This window comes from Pleuronectes platessa, chromosome 5, assembly GCF_947347685.1.
Source record: "Pleuronectes platessa chromosome 5, fPlePla1.1, whole genome shotgun sequence".
NCBI classification, from domain to species: Eukaryota; Metazoa; Chordata; class Actinopteri; order Pleuronectiformes; family Pleuronectidae; genus Pleuronectes; species Pleuronectes platessa.
In genome coordinates this window covers 5160481-5185924 of record NC_070630.1, presented here as the reverse complement: position 1 = coordinate 5185924, position 25444 = coordinate 5160481, and the positions used below count along the sequence as shown (strand labels likewise).

At 42.3% G+C, this 25444-nt stretch overlaps 1 protein-coding gene across 1 annotated transcript; it reads left to right on the top strand.

Annotated features, from left to right (window-relative positions):
* Positions 1-661: 661 nt before the first annotated feature.
* On the top strand, positions 662-21332 carry LOC128440557 (glutamate receptor ionotropic, kainate 1). The gene is made up of 15 exons (XM_053423305.1): positions 662-1069; positions 9528-9695; positions 9819-10076; positions 11036-11217; positions 11716-11769; positions 12093-12266; positions 12916-13059; positions 16977-17084; positions 17761-17874; positions 17952-18155; positions 18255-18478; positions 19142-19260; positions 19365-19582; positions 19984-20209; positions 20338-21332. Exons 1-15 carry the CDS (start codon positions 985-987, stop codon positions 20625-20627), a joined length of 2568 nt encoding a protein of 855 aa, XP_053279280.1. The 5' UTR covers positions 662-984; the 3' UTR covers positions 20628-21332.
* The last annotated feature ends 4112 nt before the right edge of the window (positions 21333-25444 follow it).

Genomic DNA, 25444 nt, shown 5'->3' with positions numbered 1-25444 from the left:
CAATTTTTTTAACCTTACAAAAAAATGAAAATCCTCCTGTGGTGTCATTCAAGTGTCCGTAAGCCCCGACTTTCAAACTGGACATTTGTCATCTACAGCAAGTTTTTAGCCTAAATGTCCAAAACTTAATGGAAAAGTGTGTCTATGTTTAAAGTAATTGTACATAAGATAATGTCTGATAGAGATGAAGGGAGCAGCAATGACAAATTAATTGAGGACCTATTGTGAGTAATAGTCAAGGTTGAAAACTAAAGGTGGCATCAAGGCTCCTAACTTATTAAAATCCATTTTTATAGACTTGCTTTTTTCCACTTTATTTTTATTGTCACATTACATTATTAAGAAAGTGCTATAAACTTCCACGATCAGCTGCCACTGTGACTAATGAAAAATGATGTATAGATAAAATATATACATGTAACTACAAATACCACTTGTTTTAAGTTCTAAAAATTCCTAATTAACGGATGAAATAAATTAAAACTTCACATCAAAGATATCGTGGCTCGTTTCTGTTGCTGCCAACTCAGCTTTTATTTTGAAAGTGGTACCCACACATGCTGTTTTCTATTCTCGCCAGCTTGGCACCAGGGCGCAGGGTGCACGGTCCTCCTTCTCTTCCTCCTCCTCCTCCTCCTCCCCCTCCTCCTCCTCAGTAGCAGCCTTCAATTCAAGTGTGCACCGGGAAACAAAAAGAAAACCATGACCAGAGGGATGTCTGAGCAGTGAAACATGGGAAGCAAACCCTCACTGGCACACCGAGGATTGTAGAAATGGGAAAACTGGAGTTCTTCTGACAGCTGCAGGTGGAGTGTCTGTGTTTTTTCCCATTTTTTTCTTCTCATCACTATGTGTGAGGAATGGATGTGGGTCGGATGCCAGTTTATTTTTGTGACGGATACCAGGACTGGCAAGTTACCAGCATGAGTTACCGAGGGCAGAGTAACTGATATCAATGTTCTTTTCGACTCTGGAGGGAGGACCATGGCGAAAGGGAAGGGACTGCTATTTCCACTGCTGTACTTTATGGCAGAGTTTTGGCTCACTTCGCAGCAAGTCCTGAGAATTGGTGAGTGGGGGGGAGACGTGTCAGTGCATTTGTGTGTTTGCTGTGTTTTCCCGCAGACTCCCACATGTGTGCACACACCAGGCTTAATAAACCCTGTGATCAGCAGAGCCACACTGACCCTCGTTCCCCCATTAAAATGCATAATGAACTCCCTTGTGTCTCCGATTCAAAATAGAAAAGAGTCAGACTTTTGAGGCACGACCATCATTTTTTAATCTCTCATGGTGCCTGTGAGGCGTGCATGCACTTTCTATTCCCTCTATAGATAACCATGAATAAATGCAGAGATTATACATGTGGATGTTGTGCGATGATATCTCTTCAGATTGTGCAGCTCGGCTGCTGTAGGTAAGTCAGCAGCTGCACGATAACCTTTGACTCCGTGCTCCATCAACCCAAACACACCACTTAATTCATTTAAGGCCCCCGACAGTGAGCCGCTGTGTCACTGCTGTGTGGGCTCCTCTGCATTTATGGTGTTTTCACGTGTTTAAATGTCGTGTATATGTTGAATTTGAACCCTCTTCTCACTGTAGTTTACACTCAAATCATCACTGACACACAATCTGTATAATTTATTCAATAATGATCTTTTGTTGAGCATCCCTGCAAAAATATTGAGACGTTTTCCATTGGTTCTGATGTGCAGTACCTTTACACATCTCATTATGGGATTGCATTTTCTTTTTCTGCTCCTAAAGGAAGAACTGAGGGCAGAGAGTTGCTTGTCCACGACTCTGTTTTCATCAAAATCATGTTAATCCAGTTTGGTTGGCCAACGCCAGCCTCTCTCTTTCCCTCTCTCTCCTTCCCTCTCTCCCCCTCCCTCTCTCCCTCTCCCTATCTCCCTCTCTCTCCCTCTCTCTCCCCCTCTCTCCCTCTCTCTCCCCCCCTCTTTCTCTCTCTCTCTCTCTCTCTCTCTCCCCCTCTCTCCCTCTCTCTCCCCCTCTCTCTCTCTCTCTCTCTCTCTCTCTCTCTCTCTCTCTCTCCCTCTCTCTCTCCCTCTCTCCCTCTCTCTCTCTCTTTCTCTCTCTCCCTCTCTCTCTCTCTCTGTTCGTCCATGTCGACAGAGCAGGTCAGCAGCAGATGAGTGATTAAGTTGGACGACTGCAGCATCTGAGAGCATGCACTGCTGGCATGACGATGATGTCTTTGGCACGGACGCATGTGAAATGGATACGGAGCTAAAGAATGAAGAGTGGGACTTTGTTCCGTTTGGCTGCTGACAAAGTTCGGCTTATTTCGACTCGATGCATATGCATGTGGATGCATGATGAGAGTCCAGAGTTATCTGTTGAATCGGCAAAGCTCTTGACTTGCCCCGATGCTCCCATCTTCCCCAGTTTGCTTTCTGATGTAACTCTGTAACAAACCAGCCTGCAAATGAAGGCTCTCTCCTCCTCTCCTATTGGTTTCCCACTGTTCCTCTCATGGGTTGGAAGATTTCATCACAAAAATATTTCACAGAGGCCTCTGGACGCCGCTCGGCTCGATGCCCTGCAGCCACTGGGATTTTTTCCCAAAATTTTGCTCCACTTCTGAAGACTCGAACAAATCAGACTCGTGGCGTTGCATAACTTCCGAGGCTAATAGGCCGGCGCCACCTCCCTGCTCTGACAATCCCGATCTGTGCTCTGTATTGTTAATCTTCCTCAATCATCTATCACTCTCCCAGGCCCATCTAATCTTTGTCATTCTCCCCATGACCCGCACTCATCATAATCTCTCCCATATGGTGTGTGGCTCCGTTCAATTAACATTTCTCTGTCCTGGCGAGCGTTGGCATCAGATTGTATTCACTCTTTTTCCCCCCAGTGAGGTCGGTAATAATGGTAAATCTCCTTCTCCGAGCCCTTAAACAACTAACTCTAATCTTCTTTATGCAGAAAGTCTCTTTCCCCTCAAATATGGTACTTAGGCAGCGGCCAAATCTCATCATTGGGGAGAGCACAGACCAAGCAGCTTGTGACTAGGCCTCCACTTTATTTTGCTGCTGGTCAATTTCCTGTTTGCTGGCAGGTTTCATGAATTGTTGAAATCTGATGCAGATTTATCTATCTTTCTGTTTGAATGTTTTGGTGTTGGCTCACAAGCAGCCGCCCAACAAACAGAGAAACCTCAGTTTCCCCACATCAAACGGAGATAGTAGACGGGGCTAGGGCCTCCTTATTCATTCCCAGTCTGGCATGGGCCCAGGGTGGAGTGGTGGTGCTGGTGGTGGTGCTAGTGGAGGGGGTGTTGGGGGGGGGTCTCACTGGGAACCGGCCCAGGATTCGGAGCGAGGGGAGTCAGCAAAACACTACGTCATTGTGTTCCTCCGCTTTAAAAGAGCCCCCTTCATGTGATAACAGCAGAGTCACAGAAAATCCACAGATGAGAATCAGGATCGGTTTCTTGATTTGAACTTTGGGTTTAAAAGCTAAATAGATCTGATTGTTTTTTCCTCTGAGCTCTGAAAGGCAGAGGAACAGAAGTCTCTAAAAAAAAAGAAAAAAAAAGCATTGCCACGGGGGTTTATCAGAATTTGCTTGCAGCGCGAGCAGAAGCTTTTGTTTTCGTGACCTCCCAGCATGCATCACCCCACAGCACTGTCTGGCCTATTAAAGATTAGATGGAAGCTCAGTGATCCCGAAAATTATATTGGAAAGTAATTAAGGGCAACTATGGCAATAGTTTTCGTTTGTCTTTTCTTCAGCGGTTGCATTAATCTTGAAGTCGTGATAAAATATATTGAAAAACAAAACTCCCCTCGCTAAAGAAAGACGGGATTTTTAAATTGAATAGATTTTATTTTATGTGTGAGGATTGAGTATGGATGATTTTCAGTTTTTATCGTTTTACCAACACCTTCGAGTTCAAACTTGTAATTACTAAAGTATGAATTTTCCGTGGCAGCTCTGACTTGTGCATTTGCTTATAAATAGTGTATTGAGTGGGTGGATTGATCCTCGTGTCAAGTGTGAGATTCCTTCTCCCTGTTGTATCTGCATCACTTGAAAACTGATCCCATGCAAGTTTGTACATACAGGATTTATGTATCTATTTACTATATATATATATCCTAATCGTGTTTTAATTCTAAAACTATTTCACCCACATCAGAGTGGAGGCATGTACCTGAGATAAGTGGGGACATTAAAGCAACACTACGTAACTTTTACTGAGCAACAGCGCCCCCTGCAGCCAAACTTTGGTGATTGATTCTGTTGTGTCCGAGCGATGAAGTGGTTTTTCATGATATATTACCCATGATCCTCAGCTTCCTGAACCAGAGGAGCATTACCCTTGAACCTGCTGGATCCCCATCACCAACGCTAAACCAACTTTCCACTGGTCAAAAAACGAACATCTGGCTTTTGTCTGTAATGGGAATGGATTCAATTGGCATTGAACTCCCGGGTCAAATGGCTCAGTAGACACGGTTTTTAATCGTCTCCGGCTCAGATCGGCAGCGATGGTAACACAACTCCGGGTGAACTCATTATGTCGGAGAGACGGCGAGGTGAGAGAGCGGCTTGGTTTTTGGTGCGTCTATATAAAAAAAGAAAAAAAATGTATAAACGCATATTTTGGTGTAAAAGATGTTTAACATAGAGCCGGAGCAGATATGTCAACGCACCATCAAACTCATGCTTCAGTTGAAGTGTCGCTCTAAGTTTCAAATGTCCTTTGGTTTTTGAAGGTTATCTGAAGAAGAGCAAGACAGATAATTTAAATAGGGTGATCAACACGTAATAAGACAAAAATATGTGTCCTCATCACATAGTTAATGCACCAGAGACATTTATTTAACTATAAAAAGTTTTTGTCGGTTTGTATTCGGGGCTCCACATCAAACACACATTTATATATCTGTGTAAAACAGATAAATCTATTTTCTCTTAACATTTGTGCCTGTTTGGATTCGCCACAAGAGCCAGAGGTGAAATATTGTATCAGCGGAACTTAATTGAAGCCGCTGGTTAAATTCCACGTATCAGAGACGACTCTGCGATTTGTTTCTTCGACTTGTCCGTCTTCTGTCTGACTGAAAGACGGAGGAAAGCCTTCAACACGGATCCGGACGTCCACGTTGACCCAGTCTAATTGGACCGTAATTGTCGGAGCCCGGAGAAAAGACAAAGTTAATTATTTGCTGGTGATGTCTGCGTGTGTGAGGTTTTTTAATTGAAAATGCCTGTAGTGATAAGACCATGATTTCCTGCCTCGGTTTTCAACCACATGAACTAATTTGAAATCAATTTGACCCAAAATGAGGTGACGTAGTGTTACTGCTCCACTGCAGACGTCTGGATGGTACATGGGGGTCATGACTGTGGTATTTACAGAGTCCGGTTAGACTAACTTAACGCTCTGATGCACAATAACTAAGCTACTTTTAAACAATATAAATATTTGTCTATAGGCGATGTCTTGAAGCTCCACTGCAGACAAACAAGCCCTCACTGCACCGCGTCGCTCTCTGGAAATCCAGAAACTCATTATACTTTAAGAGGAGAGTTAAGATTCTTATCTCAAGTGGAAATGAGGGGAGATGATTGTGTTTCCTCTCATTGTGAGTTGTGCCTGTCAAGCACGACTCAAAGGGGCAAAATAAATAAGTGAACAAAGCAGTAAAATCATTATTGTGTTTTTCTTCTGCTGACAATGAAAGTTATGAGCGTAAATTGTTCATCTAGGTCACTTTAGATATAAAAGCTGCACCAAACACTCTCACTGAGATTTTGCTTCAGCTTGAGCGCTAATGAAATTTTTTATCTATGACCTATTGTAGGACTTTTAATGAGGTTACATTTATTTATCTAAACAAATTAAACAGACAGGGCTGTAATGTCATATCAACATCAAATTAAAAACCTCAGATAAAGCTGAATTCATAAGCTAATTTTCTATCATGTTATTTCAGCATATGAGCTTCTCCTATTATTTTTTCTCTTATCAATGTTATCATCATTTGCATTAGTTTTATTAATAAACTTTCATATAGAACATTTCCCTCTGTTCTAAGTCTTTGCACCAGGTCATTAGGACGCCTGTGTGATTCAAGCTCATCCGCAGAAAAACATGTGAATCATAAAATCATGCCGCTATTTTTGTTTTGGCCTCTCGCACAATTGTGTTATTTTGCAGCCGAGTGTGAGAAAAACAAAATCAGTGATTGGAAATGATTCTGTGACGCTGCCACTCAAATTATTTTTGTCACTAATAAGGTCTGTGCTGCACTTTAAAAATCAAGTTTTCATATTTTAAAAGCCCCCTTGAGGAAAGTCATGATATCGGTGTTATTACAGAATGTATTATTTTGCCAAATTTAGAGAGGGTTGATGTATTTTTTTGCCGGATATTTTCATACTCGACAGAATGAAGCACTTTTAACAGGTCCCAGCAGCTGCTCGCTGAGGCTCGGTAACCATAATTAGGATTGGCACTTTCAAGCATGCTCTCAGTGACCAGGGAGTCCAGACAAAGCTCTCTCAGTTTGGGGTTTGAGGCGATGCTACACCAAAGAAGAAGGTCATTCACAATCAAGGTCTCGGGGGAGAGCTTTTTAAAGGCCTTTCCTGCTCCCAAATCAATCACAATTTCACAGGCAATCCTTCAAAAAGGCCGTTCGGGAGAGCAGTGACCTATCGCCATCTGTAGCCTCGGCGTTGAAGCGAGGTCATTTGCAAACTATTGCGACATTGAAGTGGCGTCTTTATGACGGGAGTTCACGGTTCATGTAATTATTAATTTATAACTCGGGAAAATGGACGAGCTTTTAAAAAGTACCGTCCACTCCGCCTCTCTTTGAAAAACCACGTGAATGTGGCAAACTTGAAAACTCTCTCGTTGTCTCACTCGCTCGGTAATGTACAGTGAGAACAAGCATCTCGCCCTGAATGTATCCAATCAGTGAAGGTCCAGATGTTTTGAATGATTTACATTTGAAAGGCTTGAGGGGACTGGACGTGCAGCGGCGTTTATCAGCAGGGATAAAGACAGTGAGTCTCACACGACTCGGCCCCCCCCCCTCTGCAGGGGGCGACAATCCAGTGACAATCAAGTGACAATCCAGTGACAATTCATGGCCTTAATCCTAATGTTTTTCATGCTGCGCTTTATGTAGCTGAAACATAAAAGCACTAGTAATATACGTCCATATTGCCATGAAGCCGTGGCCTGCTAGACCTGTCATCTTTCTGGAATAAGAGTTGGATGGTTTTCAGAATGATCTTCTCAACTCTGAAACGACTCCTCCCTCTTCCTCCTCCTCCTCCTCCTCCTCCTCCTCCTCCTCCTCCTCCTCCTCCTCCTCCTGGCACACACTTCCAGCTGCAAAGTGATTGTGTGTAAATTCAATTTTGACAGTGCTGTGGTTTTTGCATTTGGTGCCTTTTGAATTTGTCCGATATTTGTTTTTCATTGTCGTTTTCTGAAACAGACTATTTGAAATCTTAAGCTGTAACTAAGACATTTAATATCATATCCACCGATCTGCATCATTCTTTGCTGTTTTGTCCGTCCCCTATAGCTGAAGCTACTAGTTGATCAATTGACCAGTTAATAATCAGTTTTATAGCCAATTAAGTGCTGAAACTTCATCAAGAAAATATAAGATTTGACGCTTTCCTGTCATTACTTTTTAATCAGACTAACTAAGACCTCACTTTCAGTACTGTAACATTTGTATTGTCCTATTTCAGACATTTTAAAAACTTGATGAAAATTGTGTCAATCAATTAATCATGCTTATTAGCCCCGGGTATGAATGTACATTAAACTTTGGTTTGGTTATGAAAAGTACTAAATATAATGACTCAGTGGATAGACATGATGTAGAAATCCCTGTTGCATGCGTGATGATTAAGTTGGTTTGAGTAAATGAAACATTGATGCTCAGTCTTTTATGATACAGTTTCTACATGTAAACACTGGCTCTGTGTTAATCCATCTGACTGTAGCTTTGACATGAGGGCTGTGTGATAGAGCCAAAGATAAAAGATAGAGTAAAAACAAATCAGCTGATATTTATAGTTATCACGACAAATGTTATATGATTACTTAATTTTAATAAAAAACGTTAAATAGGGTTGAGCAAACAATTCTGCAGATCTGAGGTGGATCAACTATGTTTCATAGCTCCTCCCTGTGCTTGAAGAATGCATAAGCAATATATTGATATATATTGCTATTGATTCAAATTATATTGTGATAAGAGTTGATATTATTTTGTTGCCCTGCTTTGACCTAGAAGAATTAAGAGTATTTAGTCGGAAAAAATTATTCAATACAATCCAATGAAGACTGTAGAGTTAATGTTATAAGTTTGATAAATAAAATAATCTAACTAATAATAATGATAGCTTATGCATTGTGCAACTGCAGCAAAACAGTTTAACACACAATTGATCTACTTCAGATACTCAATAAATAAGTAAATAATACGTGCGTAAGCTAAAAAGACAACAGGTATTCAGAGAGTTAAGTATTTTTGAGTGTTTGTATTAAGCCAGAGATTCTTGGCAGTCGCAGCAGAAACACTTAGTCCTTCACCTCTTCTCACTAAATTACATTATGTTTTGGAGCTTGTCTTTGCGATGTTATAGATCGTGAGCTGGTAGCTGCACATTCGAGTACGATTCCATCAAATGCGACTGTTGTCCGGAGCAGCAAATTAAAAAAGATTGCAAATATGAGTTGAATCAATGCAGCTGTTTATCTGCAGAGCGGCAGTGAGTTACTGTTTTGACATTAAAAGGACAGAAGAAGGATTTGAATGTCTGCGACGATGATGTATCACCGGATACGGAAACAGATGCATTAACTGTGGAGCTGTAATGAACTGAATGTTTTTTCCCAAACTAAATCGTCCGGCACTTTTATAAAAGCTGTTCTGTCAGCGAGTGAAAATTAGGCCATGTCAATAGAGCGGAGTCCGTAAAGCTTTTCTGCGAAGGAGATTAAATCCTGTCGTCTCAGCCGCGTCCTTTATTAGTATTATGTGACGGAAGGACACAAGACAATTGATCAAACTTATGCAACTGGACAAATTCAGACATGTTAACCTTCAAACTTTAAGGAAAAAGGCTACTAGTGGAGGTGAATGACCATAACAATCATAAATTGCCTCTGGAAGAATATTGTGTTCTAATCCCTGTCCATTGGTTTGTTGGTTGGTTTGTTTGTTTTCTTTTTGTGAGCAAGATTACGAAAATACAGCGGAATGGATTTCCACAAAGGATCAGAGAAGAGCCCGTTAAATTCCGGTTCCTTCGAAACAGACGGCGGATTGAGGAACTTTCTTTAACATTGCGAGATCCAACAGACTCATAGATCTTGATAAAAAAGTAAACCAGGAATAATGAGGGAACTATTAGCTATAAGAGTGTGAAATTTGGTGCATCTAGATTGAATTTAAGGAAACCGAGTTCCCTGTCTAATACTCTCTCCATCCCCGTGTCTCCTCTTCCTACAGGCGGCATCTTCGAGACACTTGAAAACGAGCCCATAAGTGTTGAAGAGCTGGCCTTTAAATTCGCTGTGACCAACATAAACAGGAACCGGACCTTAATGCCAAACACCACGTTGACCTATGACATCCAGAGAATCAACCTGTTCGACAGCTTCGAGGCCTCGAGGAGAGGTAAGCGTCACCTCATCTATCGGGGGAAAACCTGAAAGAAGATTGTTGCTGAGTCCAGTGTCGGTGCTGCTGTTGGGTCATTTGTCATTTTCTCCCCATCTTGTCACTTTCTGTTTTCTGCAGCCTGCGACCAGTTGGCGTTGGGCGTCGGAGCCGTGTTCGGCCCCTCGCACAGCTCATCCGTCAGCGCGGTCCAGTCCATCTGCAACGCCCTGGAAGTCCCCCACATCCAGACACGATGGAAACACCCGTCGGTAGACAACCGAGACAGCTTCTTCATCAACCTCTACCCGGAGTACGCGTCCATAAGCCGCTCCGTGCTGGACATCGTGCAGTACTACAAGTGGAAGACGGTCACTGTGGTGTACGAGGACGCAACTGGTGAGTGAAGATGGGAAATGGGGTGTCGGTTCCAGAGGGAAATTCAAATATCAAAAAATAAAAAGCTCCTCATAAACATTTGTGTGCTGCAGCAACTCAAGAAAAGGATGCACTTTAATGCTTCAACACAACCACAAGACTACATTTAAAAAAATGTTTTGGGCAACGAGCTGGCCTGTATGTATACTGTACATTCAGTAGCCAGTTTATTAGGTACCCCTAGTTTTAACTAATGGTGCAGCTCTGTAGTAGATTTGCATGTTAAAGTCCAGTTCAAAACATCACATGTTTGACTGCATTAAAATAGACATGTCCAGCGTCACTGGTGGAAGTAAAATGTGTTATAGTGTTTCTATAAACACTGCAGCACCAGGAGCAATAAGTTACACGTCATTTATAAGGACGAGTTTGCAGCCAAGAAAAACTCAACAACTGCTTCTCTCATGAGTTTTTGCCATCAGCACGTGAAACGACCTCTCTGTGTTTATAAACTGTTTACGTGGTTGTAGCCAACTGATGCTAGCTGCTAGATATTTAACTGACACGTTCTCTTTTCCTCTGTGGAAATGACTGTTGTATTTCTTAATGTGTTTGTGTTTAGTGCCCTCCAGTGGTCACTCAAAGGAACTGTTAAATTAAATAACTCAACGTAGTGTCATTACGAACAATCTTAAACATCCTGTCAGTATTTTCAAAATAAACGGAAACAATCAGAATTTATTAGTGAATGTAGTGAAATATAAATTGAACAGAGGGTTTGTATCACTGTTCAACGATAAATACACTGCGCTAAATCTTGATTAACGCAATGATTTCTATTAAAGGTTTCACTGCCATCTAGTGGTCACAATGAAGAGCTGCAGATCAAATTAAACTGTACCATTCAAGATATATGCGGAATATGTTACGGTTAAATACTGTTGAGTCTCATAACGTTCTTTCTTCCATTTCAATCGAAGGACTGATTCGTTTGCAAGAGTTGATCAAAGCTCCGTCCAGATACAGCATCAAGATCAAGATCCGCCAGCTGCCAACAGGAAGTAAAGACGCCCGCCCTCTGCTCAAAGAGATGAAGAAGGGGAAGGAGTTCTACGTCATATTCGACTGCTCTTACCAAACGTCAGCTGATGTTCTCAAGCAGGTAAACAACAGACCCATCAAACTGAGCAGAGATCAGAGGGTTTAGCTCACACGTTCAAACCTAAAATCCAATATTCTGTCTGCAATAACTGCAAGAACTTGTAAAATCTAGTTGAATTATTGCTCCAACCAGCTGCCTGCTGGTTTAATGTTTACCATGTGTAAGATTAGTCAAACTCCATCCCCCTCAGAAATCCTATGTTCATTTCCAAATCCAAGCAGAGCCTATTTCCGAGCCAGACGTAAACATTCAGAAACAAACGCGACAGAAGATTAATTGGACGCGAAACTATCCACGAGCAAACTGTCAATGTGAAAACCATTCAAACAGAACGTAATGAGCAAATTCAGAAAAACGAATTAAATCAAATCAGATGACGAGCCCCAGGGTATAAATATACATTTGGCTGAGTGGCCTGAATGGAAGAACTACTTTTTTCCTGGCTGGAGCGAAAATGTGTGAATCTACAAACTCAGTTTCCTCTTTCATCTTTTTCAGATCTTGTCCATGGGGATGATGACAGAGTATTATCACTTCTTCTTCACCACGCTGGTGAGAAAATCACTTTTCCTCTCCTGTTACATGAAGGTTGTTTTGTCCACTGACTTCATTAAGTTTCCTTCTATCCTGTGAAAGTCCGCGTTCACCTAGAGATTCTGTTCCCAGATTAAACTCGTGCCGATGAATTCAAAAATCTGTTTTATAATAAGATTGCTGGATGTCTTCAGTGTCCTTGGGATAATACCCTGCTATTATACCGTATTTATCTTTTCACCGTTTTAATCAACTCTCCCTTTACCCTTTCTGAATAAGTCACATCCTCTTTAGGGTCCGTTTGAAAGCGTTAACTCCGCCCTGATGTTCTTCCTCTTCAGGACCTGTTCGCCCTCGACCTGGAGCCGTACCGCTACAGCGGCGTCAACATGACGGGGTTCAGGCTGCTCAACATCGACAGCCCCCAGGTGGCCTCAGTGGTGGAGAGGTGGGCCATGGAGCGGCTGCAGGCTCCCTCCAAAGCTGAGACTGGAATGATGGAGGGGATGATGACGGTGAGTTCAACCTAACCCTGTTTGTTTTGTTGGTTTGTGAGCATTTACGTAAAAGCTTCTGGATGGAGATGGATCACCATGGAACCTGGTGGAAGGAGTTTGGGTTAGAAGAAACCATTAAACATGGTGCCGATCAGGGGGCAGATCCAGGAATGGCGCCTTTTTTTTTACACTTTCGCTAATTTCTCAGAGAATAATTCATGGATCTTGATGAAAAAAATAATCAGGCCTATTTATGGGACTGATAATTATGTACGTGTGAATGATGGTGCACGATCTACCAATAGGGGCAGCAATGCTAACAATGGCTTTATTGATTATGACGGAGGTTTTTCCCTATTCAGACAAAATATATTAACATGTTGCTTATTTAAAAAAAGCTTTACATGGGATTTAATCGCACACTTGAGTATAAAAGGCAACAACTCACAATGTATGTGTGTGTGTGTCTGATTGTGTCACATCACATTAATTTGCTCTGCTCACTGGGGCTGATTGTACGGTGGCCTGTGTGATTGCTCTCCATACAACTTCTAAAAGTAGTGCTGTACTTTCTTTTGGGGGGGGATGCACATGCCTTTGTGAGACCATAGGGTGCCGTGCATGTTCATCCACAGCCCTGACGTGTCAATGGTTTGATTCCCTGCAGACCGAAGCGGCTCTGATGTACGACGCCGTCTACATGGTGGCGTCCGCCTCCCAGCGCGCCGCCCAGCTCACCGTCAGCTCCCTCCAGTGCCACAGACACAAGCCCTGGCGCTTTGGATCACGCTTCATGAACATGCTGAAAGACGTGAGTGAGGTTTATGAAAGTGTGACACCCTCCTCTCCCCCTCCATCCACCCATCCATCCATCCATCCACCCATCTATCCATCCATCTATCCATCCATCCATCCGTTTCACAGCCTGCTGCCTCTGTTTCATTTGGGTGCAAGAGCAGAAACAATAGAGTTGGATCAGATGTGCTGAGCGAGTTTGTGACATATTTAAATGTGTCTGTGGTTTCTCAGATTCAAGGGTTACTGATGACGGCTGCAGCATTATTCATACCGTTATAGATCTGTACGAATATTTCATGCAAACAGGATAAGAGAGATTTTAGACAGAATTCATTGCCACAAAAGAAATATTTTTTGTTGAAATTTCACAGCTTCGCTTTTTAAAGTATGAAATGGTGATATACTTTGTGTGCTGTGTATAAATCTTAACCTTATATGAACCATAGAGAGAGATTTAGATATCAAATGTTTGGTCTGTACAGCAAAACTAGAAAATGGAAAATGGCGAAATGGAAAGTGCGCAAATCTGTGGATGCATACACACCCTAACAATCAAGTTGTGTAACCCTGAGAGGATTCACATCAAGATGCAGCCTCCTGGTAAACCTCAAAGACATAAAGGCCAGGTTTCAGTTTGGAAAAAATAAAAATTACATGCAAAAAGAAATTAGATTTGGAATAAAACTGTATGAGCTGTTGAAATATAAAGCGACATCTCTATCAAAAAGATGGAGCGAAGAAAATGTGAAAGAAAGAAAGGGACAATGATCCCAAACTAATGACTGAAGCAACTAAAGAACTCTTTGTGGTGAAAAGGTGAAATATATTCTTGACTGGCTGAGTCAGTTACATTCGTAATAAAAAGTGCAAAAGGGCATCACACATACTGATTTGGCTTCATTTCTGTACAACAGGAGGAAGTGGAGTCACCTTGTCCATCTTGATATACGGTCTGTAGGCAACATCTCCTCTTACAGCTACTTCTACATAAACCTACTCGAACAAGGCCTTTAAATCCAGTATCAAGTTATTTTAGTTCACCTTGAATGTGCTGCAGCTCAGAGTCGTGGAGACACTCAAACGTCACCGTCTGGGTTGGTAATAGGCTCCCTTGTTAGACTGCGCTCTCTAATTAGATGTTTTCTTTGACGAATGAGCTTCTCAGTTCCGAGTGGGGACAGAATGCTGAAGGACCCGGGCGATGCCAGGCGAGAGCATCACAGAGCGGAGTGGGAGTTAATGAACTTCACAGACGCACGGCCTCAGCAGATATTTCTTCTATAATTAGACTTGCGATCAGCATTTTTTGTATCTGTACACAAACACACTAAAGCACCAGATATGAGCTTCTTGTCCACCGGAGATTAACAGTTAGTCTGTGTTCAGTCTTTCACTTTATAAATATAACATCCTCGATCCGCTTCAAGGATGTTGCAGCTGTTTTTTATCGATGATGTCCACCAAGCAGTTTGCAAATTTAATTTCTGTTTCTCTGTTTTTGCAAAAACCTCTGCACTGATTTTCTTGACACGAGGTGGAAGGGTGAGGTTCAGGCAAAGGAAGAAACCGATAACTGATAACTGTAACCCTATATATAGGGCGTTACTCTTGCTGGAGGTATATATTCCAGTTCTCCACTATGCAAACCAATTACAAACAAATATTATATTCACAATATTTGACATTACCAGCTGACCTTCTTTTAAGCTTTCCACGAACTCTAGTTTTACCTCACAGCTTAAAAAAAAGAAGAGTCTGGTAGATTTGTGCTCTTGACTTTTTCTCCTCTAAAATGCACAGATGCATGTGTAGTAGAATCTTGAAGGCGGAGGTTGAAAAGTAGATTCGTTATTTACATTTGTCAGTTTTCCTCTCTTATGTCAATGGACGCTCGCTGTGGTTTCACTCTGGTCTCACTTCGGTTTCACTGCTGTGTGGAAATCTCGCTCTCATCCTCTGCATCAGCTGGATTCTCCGAACCCGAGCAGATCCATGTCCTCGCCACGTGAACAGTAATGAAACCGACACATGGTCGAGACAGAGACAGTTGTGATTGGTGAGGATTTAAAAAAGAGACTTAATGACAGGAATAAATCTGGATTTACGGGTCATGTAGGTCTCACAGATGTGTGCAATAAGACTGTGTGAAGCCGTCTAATCAAAGAGCAACTTCCCCGAGCGATACCCGCTCACTGCAGAAACTCCAAATCCTGCTGTTGTCTGCTTCAAACTTAAATATTGTGTTTGTGCACATGACAATAAGTAGAACTACTCTTACAGTGATGTGCATTTCTCTTTGTTCTGATGCAAACCTTTAACTTGTGAATCAGCTCAGAGGCACGATGGGTATAGATTAACGTATTGTTTTTTGCTTATTGCACTTATTACTGACTCAGATTTGTTTGGGTTCCAGTGGATTGAACTGAATTCATTTCCCTGACGTCGGATGAAAGAAAGTTTCTGATTCAGGACACGGAGAAGAGGATGAAATACAACAGGGGTCACATCTGCTTTTCTCACCTGAAATTGATTTATAACAAAAGAAGATTTTTTACAGAATATCAAATTTGGATTATTTTGTCTCATCCCATTGAAACTAAATTGAACTACTTACCCTGATTATTAGATCATTTTATTATTTGATTGAGATCCTCGAACCCCTCCCCCTCAACTCAAAATCCATTTATTCTTCCACACAGTGTGTTTCGGGCTCTTGCTCTTGGTTTGTGTCCCTCATGGTGCCACTGATATGTTCTAGTTCTGAGAGTTCACGTGAAGCGAGGGAGCACCAGAGTGAGCTTCACCACAGACTCTTTATAAAAAGACATGTCACACAGATCCTCTCCAGCACAACAACTGTTTCTGTTTTTTTCTTTCAGCTGATATTCACTAGAAAGCAGTGGTGGGATGCAACAAAGTACATTTACTCTACATTTATCTGTACTTTACTTAATTGGATTTATTTGGGGGAATTACTCTCCTACATCTAAAAGCAAATATCTGTACTTTATATTCCCCTTACTTTAACTCAAGTAGAAAGGTTATTGCGTTACTTAACTTGAGTAAATGTTTGCCTTTTAACTTGTACTTACACTTTAAGACATTTGAGAACTTCCCCTTCGGTCCCTTTTCAAACACAACAACAGTTTGTCCCTGTTACAGCCGCTCACAGAAACCCACACGTTTCTTGTGAGAGCCTCTTTCCTCCAGCAGCCAATACTCGTGTTTGTGCAGAGTACACAAGCAGCGCACAACAACAAGTTGTATGGATCATCAAAAGTAACCCAGTTTCCCAGTGATCATATGGTAATGAGGGACCAGCAGCTCTTGTTTACAGCACTGAAGTCTTTTCATCAGCGCTGGATTAAATCACGGCTCTGCTGAATGTGATGTGGAGGCAGAATCGTGAAGATGTGGCTGAACTTCACCTACTTCTGATGTGCATGAAAAAACTGCAGTTTAGATGGAAAATTAGTTTTCAGGGGTTGGAGCTACGTTATTTATTTTGTGTAAATTGGTCCTTTGGCTTCACGCTCAGTTTCCCCTGCTGGCTGAACGAAGACTATTGATCCAAAGCTTTACCATCTCCCCTCTCAGCCTCGTCTGTCATGTAACACAGATCTAACCGGACTCTTATTCAGCTGCAGCTCACTTCATTAGCAGCTCGATCAAATATCCCTGAGCACCGCTGCCCCCCCGCTGCTCTCCTGTCAGACAGAGGCCCTGCCTGTCTGCACTGTCATCACAGCCACTTCACATCTCCACTGAGGATTCCAGCCAAATACAAAATGTCCATAAAGATGCAGTTAGCTTTTATCACTGTTAACAGAGGGCTCATCAGCTTTTATTTATTGGAATTGTTTTAATTTTCTTCCTCCTGACGACTGTGTGACCTTGTGTTTGTGTTATCTGCCCTCTCTCCCGCCACAGGCTCAGTGGAACGGCTTGACGGGTCAAATAATTATAAACAAGACGGACGGCCTGCGGAAAGAGTTCGATTTGGACGTGATCAGCCTCAAGGAGGACGGCTTGGAGAAGGTGAACTTTGTGACCCGTGTCTCAAGTAGCGCTGAACAGAGCACAGGATGAAAACAGACAATCAAGGCCTCTGCTGTTCACTGTGTGTTTCCAGAGTGGCAGAAAGATAATTGTGTTACAATTCACAGAAACAAAGAGAAATCTTGGAATGCTGTGTCCTTAAAACCTCTGAAAATGAACTTTTCTGCTCTGTAGCTACTTGTATCTGTCATTATGAAAGTTCCTTTAATTATCGAGATGATGCTGCTCTGGAAGCCAAACGTTCACCATCTCTCTTGCACTTTTCAAGTTTCGGGGGCTCTGTGATTAAAATGCTTTCTCTCTTATTATCCCTGCAAGACGATCGCAGGCAGCAGCCGCCTGAATAAAGTGTGGAAAAAGGTCTGTACTTTGGCTGCCCCGGCAGACTAAAGGAATAACGCCAACATTTTCAAATGTATTAAATCCTGTGTGACGTCGCCCTGTTTCTGGTTTGAAGAAATGTTCAACATTCCTTCACTGGACCTGAGAAGATATTGTGTTTTGCCTTTCCTCCCCGTTTTCTCTCCCCTGCTCTCGAGTCCACGTTTGTTCCTTCTCCTTGTTTTTGTTCCCTTCTTTGCAATATTTAACTTCATCATTTGACTGAGACTCCCAGGATCATTGTGTTCACTCAGCTGTATTGTTTTGTGTACAGATTGGTGTGTGGAACTCCCAAACAGGCCTTAATCTCACAGAAAGCAACAAGGACTCCTCCACAAATGTGACCGACTCCATGGCCAACAGAACCCTCATCGTCACAACTATTCTGGTCAGTAAAATCATTATCAGAAAGGATTTTAATCAGCCGTGTCTTGTTGAAATTAATGAACTTTGTCTTTTTTGCAGGAAAATCCTTACGTCATGTATAAGAAGTCCGACAAGCCGCTGTATGGGAACGACCGCTTCGAGGGCTACTGCCTGGACCTGCTCAAGGAGCTCTCCAACATCCTGGGCTTCTCCTACGAGGTGAAGCTGGTGACAGACGGCAAATATGGAGCTCAGAACGACAAGGGCGAGTGGAACGGCATGGTGCGGGAGCTCATCGATCACGTGAGTAGCAACCGAGTCGCCTTCACCGGGAGGGGAAAAGGAAAAGCCATTTCGAGCGAGTGGCAGCATCGTCTGAGTGTGAATTCTGTTCTGCACCAGGTGGCTGACCTCGCCGTGGCCCCTCTCACCATCACCTATGTGAGGGAGAAGGTGATAGATTTCTCCAAGCCCTTCATGACACTGGGGATCAGCATCCTGTACCACAAGCCCAACGGCACCAACCCGGGAGTGTTCTCCTTCCTCAACCCGCTCTCTCCTGATATCTGGATGTATGTGCTGCTGGCCTGCCTGGGAGTCAGCTGTGTGCTGTTTGTCATTGCCAGGTAAGAGAAGAGTTAAAAATAGTCAAACAACCGGATTTGACTCACAAATGTTACATTTTTTGCCAAAAAACACACAAATATGATTTACTAAATATGCCACTTAGCAGCAAAGGATCATTTCCTACACTTTGAAGTTGTTCCCTGGTTCCTGAGGAGTTAAACCCAGTTTCTATGTATAATAAGCTCAACACACATGATAACAAAGAATATGTTACAATATAGTTACAATCAAAGAAGCATTAATTAACTACAAGCAGAATTTCAGAGCAGTTATGAATCATCAATCAGATTTGGCTGCAACAAGGATGAAGAGATTTATTGCACGCTGGTTTGGGTCAAAAATTAAAAGACCCCAAGGATTATTTTAGAAAATGTCTTATCAACTTTATCAATGAAAACAAAATACAACCAAATATCTGGAACCTGAATTATACATCTTCCCTTTTGCTTGGATTAAAAGTTTTCATATCTGCAAACATTAAAGCTGATATTGAAACGTCTGAGAAGGGCTCTTACCAGCCGATATTTCACATATCATTAAAAAGAGGTGGGAAAGAGGTTAAATGAAGGTCCCAATCATAAACTGTTGCCACGGACTTGAAAATTATCTAATCATCATAGAGTCTTTGTTTAACTCTATAAATTGTGACTGTTCTCCTTCAGGTTCACTCCCTACGAGTGGTACAACCCCCACCCCTGCAACCCAGACTCGGACGTGGTGGAGAACAACTTCACTCTGATAAACAGTGTCTGGTTTGGAGTTGGAGCTCTGATGCAGCAGGGTAGGCTTACTGTTGTTTTACCTTCCCGCCTTCAACTGAGACGTTATTATCATGATTTACGTGTTTGCAGAATTCATAATGTGTCTGGTGTTTTCGTCCCACAGGATCTGAACTGATGCCTAAGGCCCTCTCCACCAGGATAGTGGGTGGAATCTGGTGGTTCTTCACTTTGATCATAATCTCCTCCTACACCGCCAACCTGGCTGCCTTCCTCACCGTGGAGAGGATGGACTCCCCGATCGACTCCGCCGACGACTTGGCCAAGCAAACCAAAATAGAGTACGGCGCCGTGAGAGACGGCTCCACCATGACCTTCTTCAAGGTGACCTTCTCTCCGCTGTGCAGTGAGCTGGGAAAGTCCCAGTACAACAGTGAGAGGAGGGCTGCAAACCTGAAGTCTGAGTGCAGTTAGCCTGACAAGTGTCACCCTTCAGCCACCAGTCATTACAGCAGCAGGATCTTTACAGTATCAATAGAGTTTGAGGAAGAAAGCGGAGGGTCAAAGGTCATTTCAGAAACTTCCACATACATCCAGCCTATAAAACTACCTGTGGGCAGTTTTCTCATAAAGATTTCAATGATTTATTGTCATTGTCTATCGGCTGCCATGCATCGAGACGATAGCTCCAGTCAGCAGATATTTCACTCTCTGAAACATTAGAGAAACATCAACATCATCTGTTCTGTTCTAAACTCCCATTAATCCTGGTTCTGACTCAACAGAAATCCAAGATCTCAACCTACGAGAAAATGTGGGCGTTCATGAGCAGCAGGAAAAACACGGCCCTGATGAAGAACAACCGGGAGGGGATCCAGAGGGTCCTCACCACGGACTACGCCCTCCTGATGGAGTCCACCAGCATCGAGTACATCAGCCAGCGCAACTGCAACCTCACACAGATCGGAGGCCTGATAGATTCCAAGGGCTACGGGGTGGGCACCCCGATCGGTAAGAGACACGAGCAGCAAATGACACGCTAACTATGCTAATCAACAAATGCTCCCAACGAAACAACAAAGTGCATTTTGCCTGTGATGGCAGAAATAATGTGTTTTAATGTCGCTGGTGTGTTGCAGGCTCCCCGTACAGAGACAAGGTCACCATCGCCATCCTGCAGCTCCAGGAGGAGGGGAAGCTGCACATGATGAAGGAGAAGTGGTGGAGGGGCAACGGCTGCCCGGAGGAGGACAGCAAGGAGGCCAGCGCCCTCGGTGTGGAGAACATCGGAGGAATCTTCATCGTGCTCGCCGCCGGACTAGTGCTCTCGGTGTTTGTAGCGATCGGAGAGTTTATTTACAAATCCAGGAAGAACCTGGACATCGAGGAGGTGAGTGTGGGCCAGTGTGAATGGCACAACAAGTATTAACACGGCCTGTCAGGAGCCTTCCACACGTCTGCGTTTGTCAGAGGACTGCAGTAGATCACTGGGCCAGCAACAAAAAATGAGAATTCTCACTGTTCTGAATGTGTTGAACTGCATTGTTACAATCAAAAAAAAAAAACAGAATGACTTTTTAACACAGAATTTAGTATTTTTAGTAGTTTTGACGTAGAGCACATGAACATTTTGTTCCCGAGTGGAAGATTTTTTCATTCGAATCCCTTTCTATGACGACGGATGGTTGTCGACTGCTGACATCATGACACTTGACCATCTTGGCCTTTTCTGTTTTTCGAAATATAAAACAACAAAAAAAAAAATGTAACACTATCGTTTTGTGTGGAAAAAACATGTCATTGTCCTGCCATGATGTTGTGTGGGGAAGTGGTGGTGAAGTGGTATCTTTATGTTTGCAGTAGGTTTATAGCGCACGGACATAACAGCACTACTTCTTACCATGTTTGTGTGTACTCGTGTATTTCAAAGCCTCTTTTGATTTACTCGGTTGTGTCCGATTCGTTAAATGACTGAGTGCTCCCTCTGAATTTCATCGAGTTGCTTAATGTCTTATACTTTTTGTTTTTATTTGTTTTTATGCTTTTTATATCATGAAGTTCATGAACAAGCATGTATAAGTTTTCGTCATGTTGGAATTGTTTCAGAAAGATAAAAGTTGCGTGACTACATTACACCCTTAACCCTTCATTTCTGCTTGTTTCGGTTTTGATCACTGGTTTTTCCTGCACGCTCGACCTCTGGATTCAATGTTGGGACGTGTTATCGCAAAAACCTTCGATTTCATCCATGAAATATCGGAGAAGAACTAAACATGGTTTTCCTATTTTTGTAACAGGGCTCACACAACCGGGGGGGCCGATGCTGACCCCGATATCCGGGAGTAAACATTTGCAGCGATTCCTCAGATGTCGTTATCAAACCCTTATGATAAAATATTTATATGTTACAATTTAACCATAAACTTGACTTTACACATAGTGGAAAATCCTGCAGATGAAATTAAATATATCTTGTTTTGACCTTATTTAAACACACGTCTTTGTCCCATGCCACATCACGTTTGCCCTAATGGAGCAGTTAGCAAATGGAAAAAGGTGATTGTGATTAATATGTGGATTATTTTTGAGATACAATAAGATTTTATGCATGAGCTTTAGAAGCTAAACTGGGCTGAGCTGGATGTGATCGGCCAAATATTTATATTTCCCAGTTGCTTTTGTGAAAAACAAAGCCCCATGAGTTTGAATGAGATTTCAATTCAAACTGGTTAAATTAGTGGGGTTGTAATAATATAATGTACAAGACAGAGTCATTTGGTCCAAATACTAAAGAGCTAAGTTGTGAGTGACACTATTTGACTTATCTCAACGACAAGGCTTGATTTCAAACACCTCTGCGACATTTCCTATAACAGGAATTATAAACATTCATATACATTTAATAATACACTATTCTGTTGATTACATTTTTTAAACTATTATTTTGTAACGAAACAGTTTGTATCAAAATCAATTTCAATAACATTAATAACTAAAAAGAGGTTATTTCTCACAAATAACATGAATTCAACACAAGTTAATCACTAACTGAAGATGTAACATGGTCTAGCTGTTAATTATGGCAGATTTAATTCATAATTGAATAATTATAATACAGGCAAACATTGGAAAAGCCTTTACATTACAACCAGGGAACACAAGCACACATCCAATGCACGAATAAGCCACAGTGTTCGACTTTGTTCAAGGGATTTTGTTTCTGCACTTGTCAGCTGAAGAAAAGACTCAAAGCTGCGTCCGACTCTCACAGCAGCAAAACTCAAATCACACACGCTGGCTCTGCATCTTTTCCTGCTTCTCCACTCGGCTCTCGACTCTGACAAATTCAGACATTTTCTCCCCGACTGGTTAAATAATCCTAATCTGACACAGCACCACTTCTCTCCCGGATCACGTCCTGAAAAGACACGTTACCCTGCGCCTCCACGGTGCCACGGATGCAACACAGTGAGGGGCTGTTACCGTAGAAAAAAATAACACAAGTGTGAATGTAATCCGTCACTGTACAACCAGCTGCTTGACAATCTGACGGCTGCAGAGCCGGGTGCGAGCCGGGGCTCGGTTCGACATGTCCCCTGGTTTCTCTAATTTCTCTGGGAGATTACAGTATTATGCTCCTCATTTATATAATCCTGTCAATGGGATACAGCCCCTCTCTCTGCGCGCTCCCCCCAAAATGAGGTTCATAGTGACTGCAGCATGTAATCAGTTACAGTAGCTCAACAGCTTATAAGACTTATGCTGTGTTGCAAGAAGGTCACGGACCTTATGCTGGAATTGATTATACTGTATGAGTATTGTGTCTTTCTCGAGGATTTTTGACCCCTGCTGAAGAACCTCCAGCTCGATGCCCACTTCATAGCTCCACAAGCAGGAGGAGTGCGTGAAGGACATGGCTGCAGCCGCCGCCATCTTTATTCAACATGAGGGGCAGAAGACGGGACGGAATCTGAAAGCTGTCAGGCTGTAATCTGGTGTTAACTGAGGTCAAGACAAATAGATCGTGCCACAGATTTTTTTTGGTTCTTGCACGATTATGCAAAAAAAGAAAACGACTGGTCGAAATGCCATGAAACTTGGTGGAAGGACGGGATGTGAATCAGGGGAGAACCCAGTAGTATGTTGGTGCGGCTACAGATCAGAGGGTGGATCTCCCAGAGAAGAATCCATGGATCTTGATGATAAAAAAAAACTCAGGAACATTAAGGGAAGTGATATGTACAAGTGTGTTGAATTGAAGGGGACTGTTGGGCTTTGAAGAAAGGGCCATCGGACGTGCACTATCCTGTCCTTGAAAAAGAAAAACAACACAAACAACTGTGGTCCAAAAAGAATCATGCCGTGTAACCCTCCTGAAAAAAAAAGCATTTTATTAGCACATATATATTGTCTCTGATTTAGCAAGCTAACTTCCAGATGTTTTAGTTTCTAATCCCCCCCTTGCCTCCTGTTTCCTAATCCTTGCTACCTTAGTATTGCGGAGTCTGTCTGTGGGAGGATAACGACCTGGCTCACTGGAAAAAGTAGGTGAAAGGGACATAGATCAACACTTTATAAAAAATAAAACCATGCATTGTGTGACATAACAGAAGAATCAAAAAGGACTGGTGGTTACATTGACAGTAATCTGAGCCAATTCTTACTTATGATGCTTTATCTAAACAAAAATTAATAAATTACAGTAGTAAATCAGAAAAGAAGGGAGGTGTGGAAAAAATGAAAAAGCTGAGACATCTTGGTCCAGATATTTTTTTTGGGGGGGGGGGAGAAAAAGGAAATATAGGCTCTGCCACAGAAGACATATCAAGAGAGATACAGAGTTCAAGGGGGCTTTGCATTAATCTCACGTTGTAATGACAGTTTAAGGTTTTGGTATTCTGATGAATTCCAGGATTGGGCTTAAACTGCTTTCATTTTGTTTGCTGGTCTTTAATCTTCTAACCCTGCGTTCTTAATGAGAACTCGGAGCAGGTTTTTAATCTCGCATGAATGAGGCCGCGGATTACGGGCCCCTGACCTTGCCATGGCGCACAGCTGCTTCCTCCTCAAATCAAGTCGCTCGTCCTGTGTAGCTTGCAGAGGAGGATAATCTTACTTTTTGAGCCACAATGCTCCAGAATCTGAACTGTGCGTGAAAGATGCAAACACACCGGCAGCCTCCTTCTTTTTTTTGGGGGGGGGGGGTTAGGGAGTGAAGTTCAGAAACAGGTCCGACTCTCGACTCCTAGGAGCGGCTCGGTGTTCGAAGGTGTCCACAGACTTCCACTTGAGGCTCTTTCTGCAGATGTGTGTCATGGCAGCTCGGGGGGAGATGATATCTGATGACCGTGGCATTATCTCCATCTAATCCCTTTGACTTTTAGATGCAGCGCTACTTGCAGAGTTAAGGGCTGCAGCTTCGTGCAGGAGTGTGCGTCTGCGTGTGAACTTCTCAAAGACGAGTTTTATTAGTTGCTTCAAGGTTACAGATTGCTTTATATTCCATTGCTACAGAACAGCACAGGACATTTATATCCACTGATAAAAACATCTTGATAAATTTGCTTGTTGAACTCTGAAGGGGATATTTCACTGGAATGGTTGTTCTCTATAAAACTTGTTGGTTAAACACTGGTTTGATCTCCACTCTGTAACGAGAGGGAGCACTTAGTTTGAGCTTTTAAAACCCAAACAACTTTAAATCTTAAATAATATTCATCCCAGTTTTGATTTGGTCATCAGCAGAACACTGCAAAAATAACGCTAAGTAAAAATAATAATTATCAGATGGTGATTGCCACCATGTTGGATTTGATGAATAAACAGTGCTCTTCAAATCTTTTAAACAGAATGACAATCCTTTTCAAGCTGACGAGGCTTTTGTCAGATAAGAAAATCTGAAATTATTGTGTGTTTTATTTGCATTTACCACAAATGTCCAACCTAAACCGAAACTGGAGTCTCTTCAACAATAACTGTGATAGAGTCACTTTCTCAGGTACTGTTCTTTCCTTGTCTGACAGCTAACTGTTACTATACACAATGGTTTGATGACGAGTGAAGAGCTTCTGCTTTGTGCTCAATCTCCATCTCGCTAAACCTGAATGTGCAGATTCGTAAATTAGAGATTAGTCACATCCTCTGCTTCTGAAGCAACGATGCTGCAGGTTACTAATAAAGGTTTATTCAAATGAAATCAAAGCCAGAATCAATTAGGCTGATTTACATTTGTGAGTCTTGAGCACA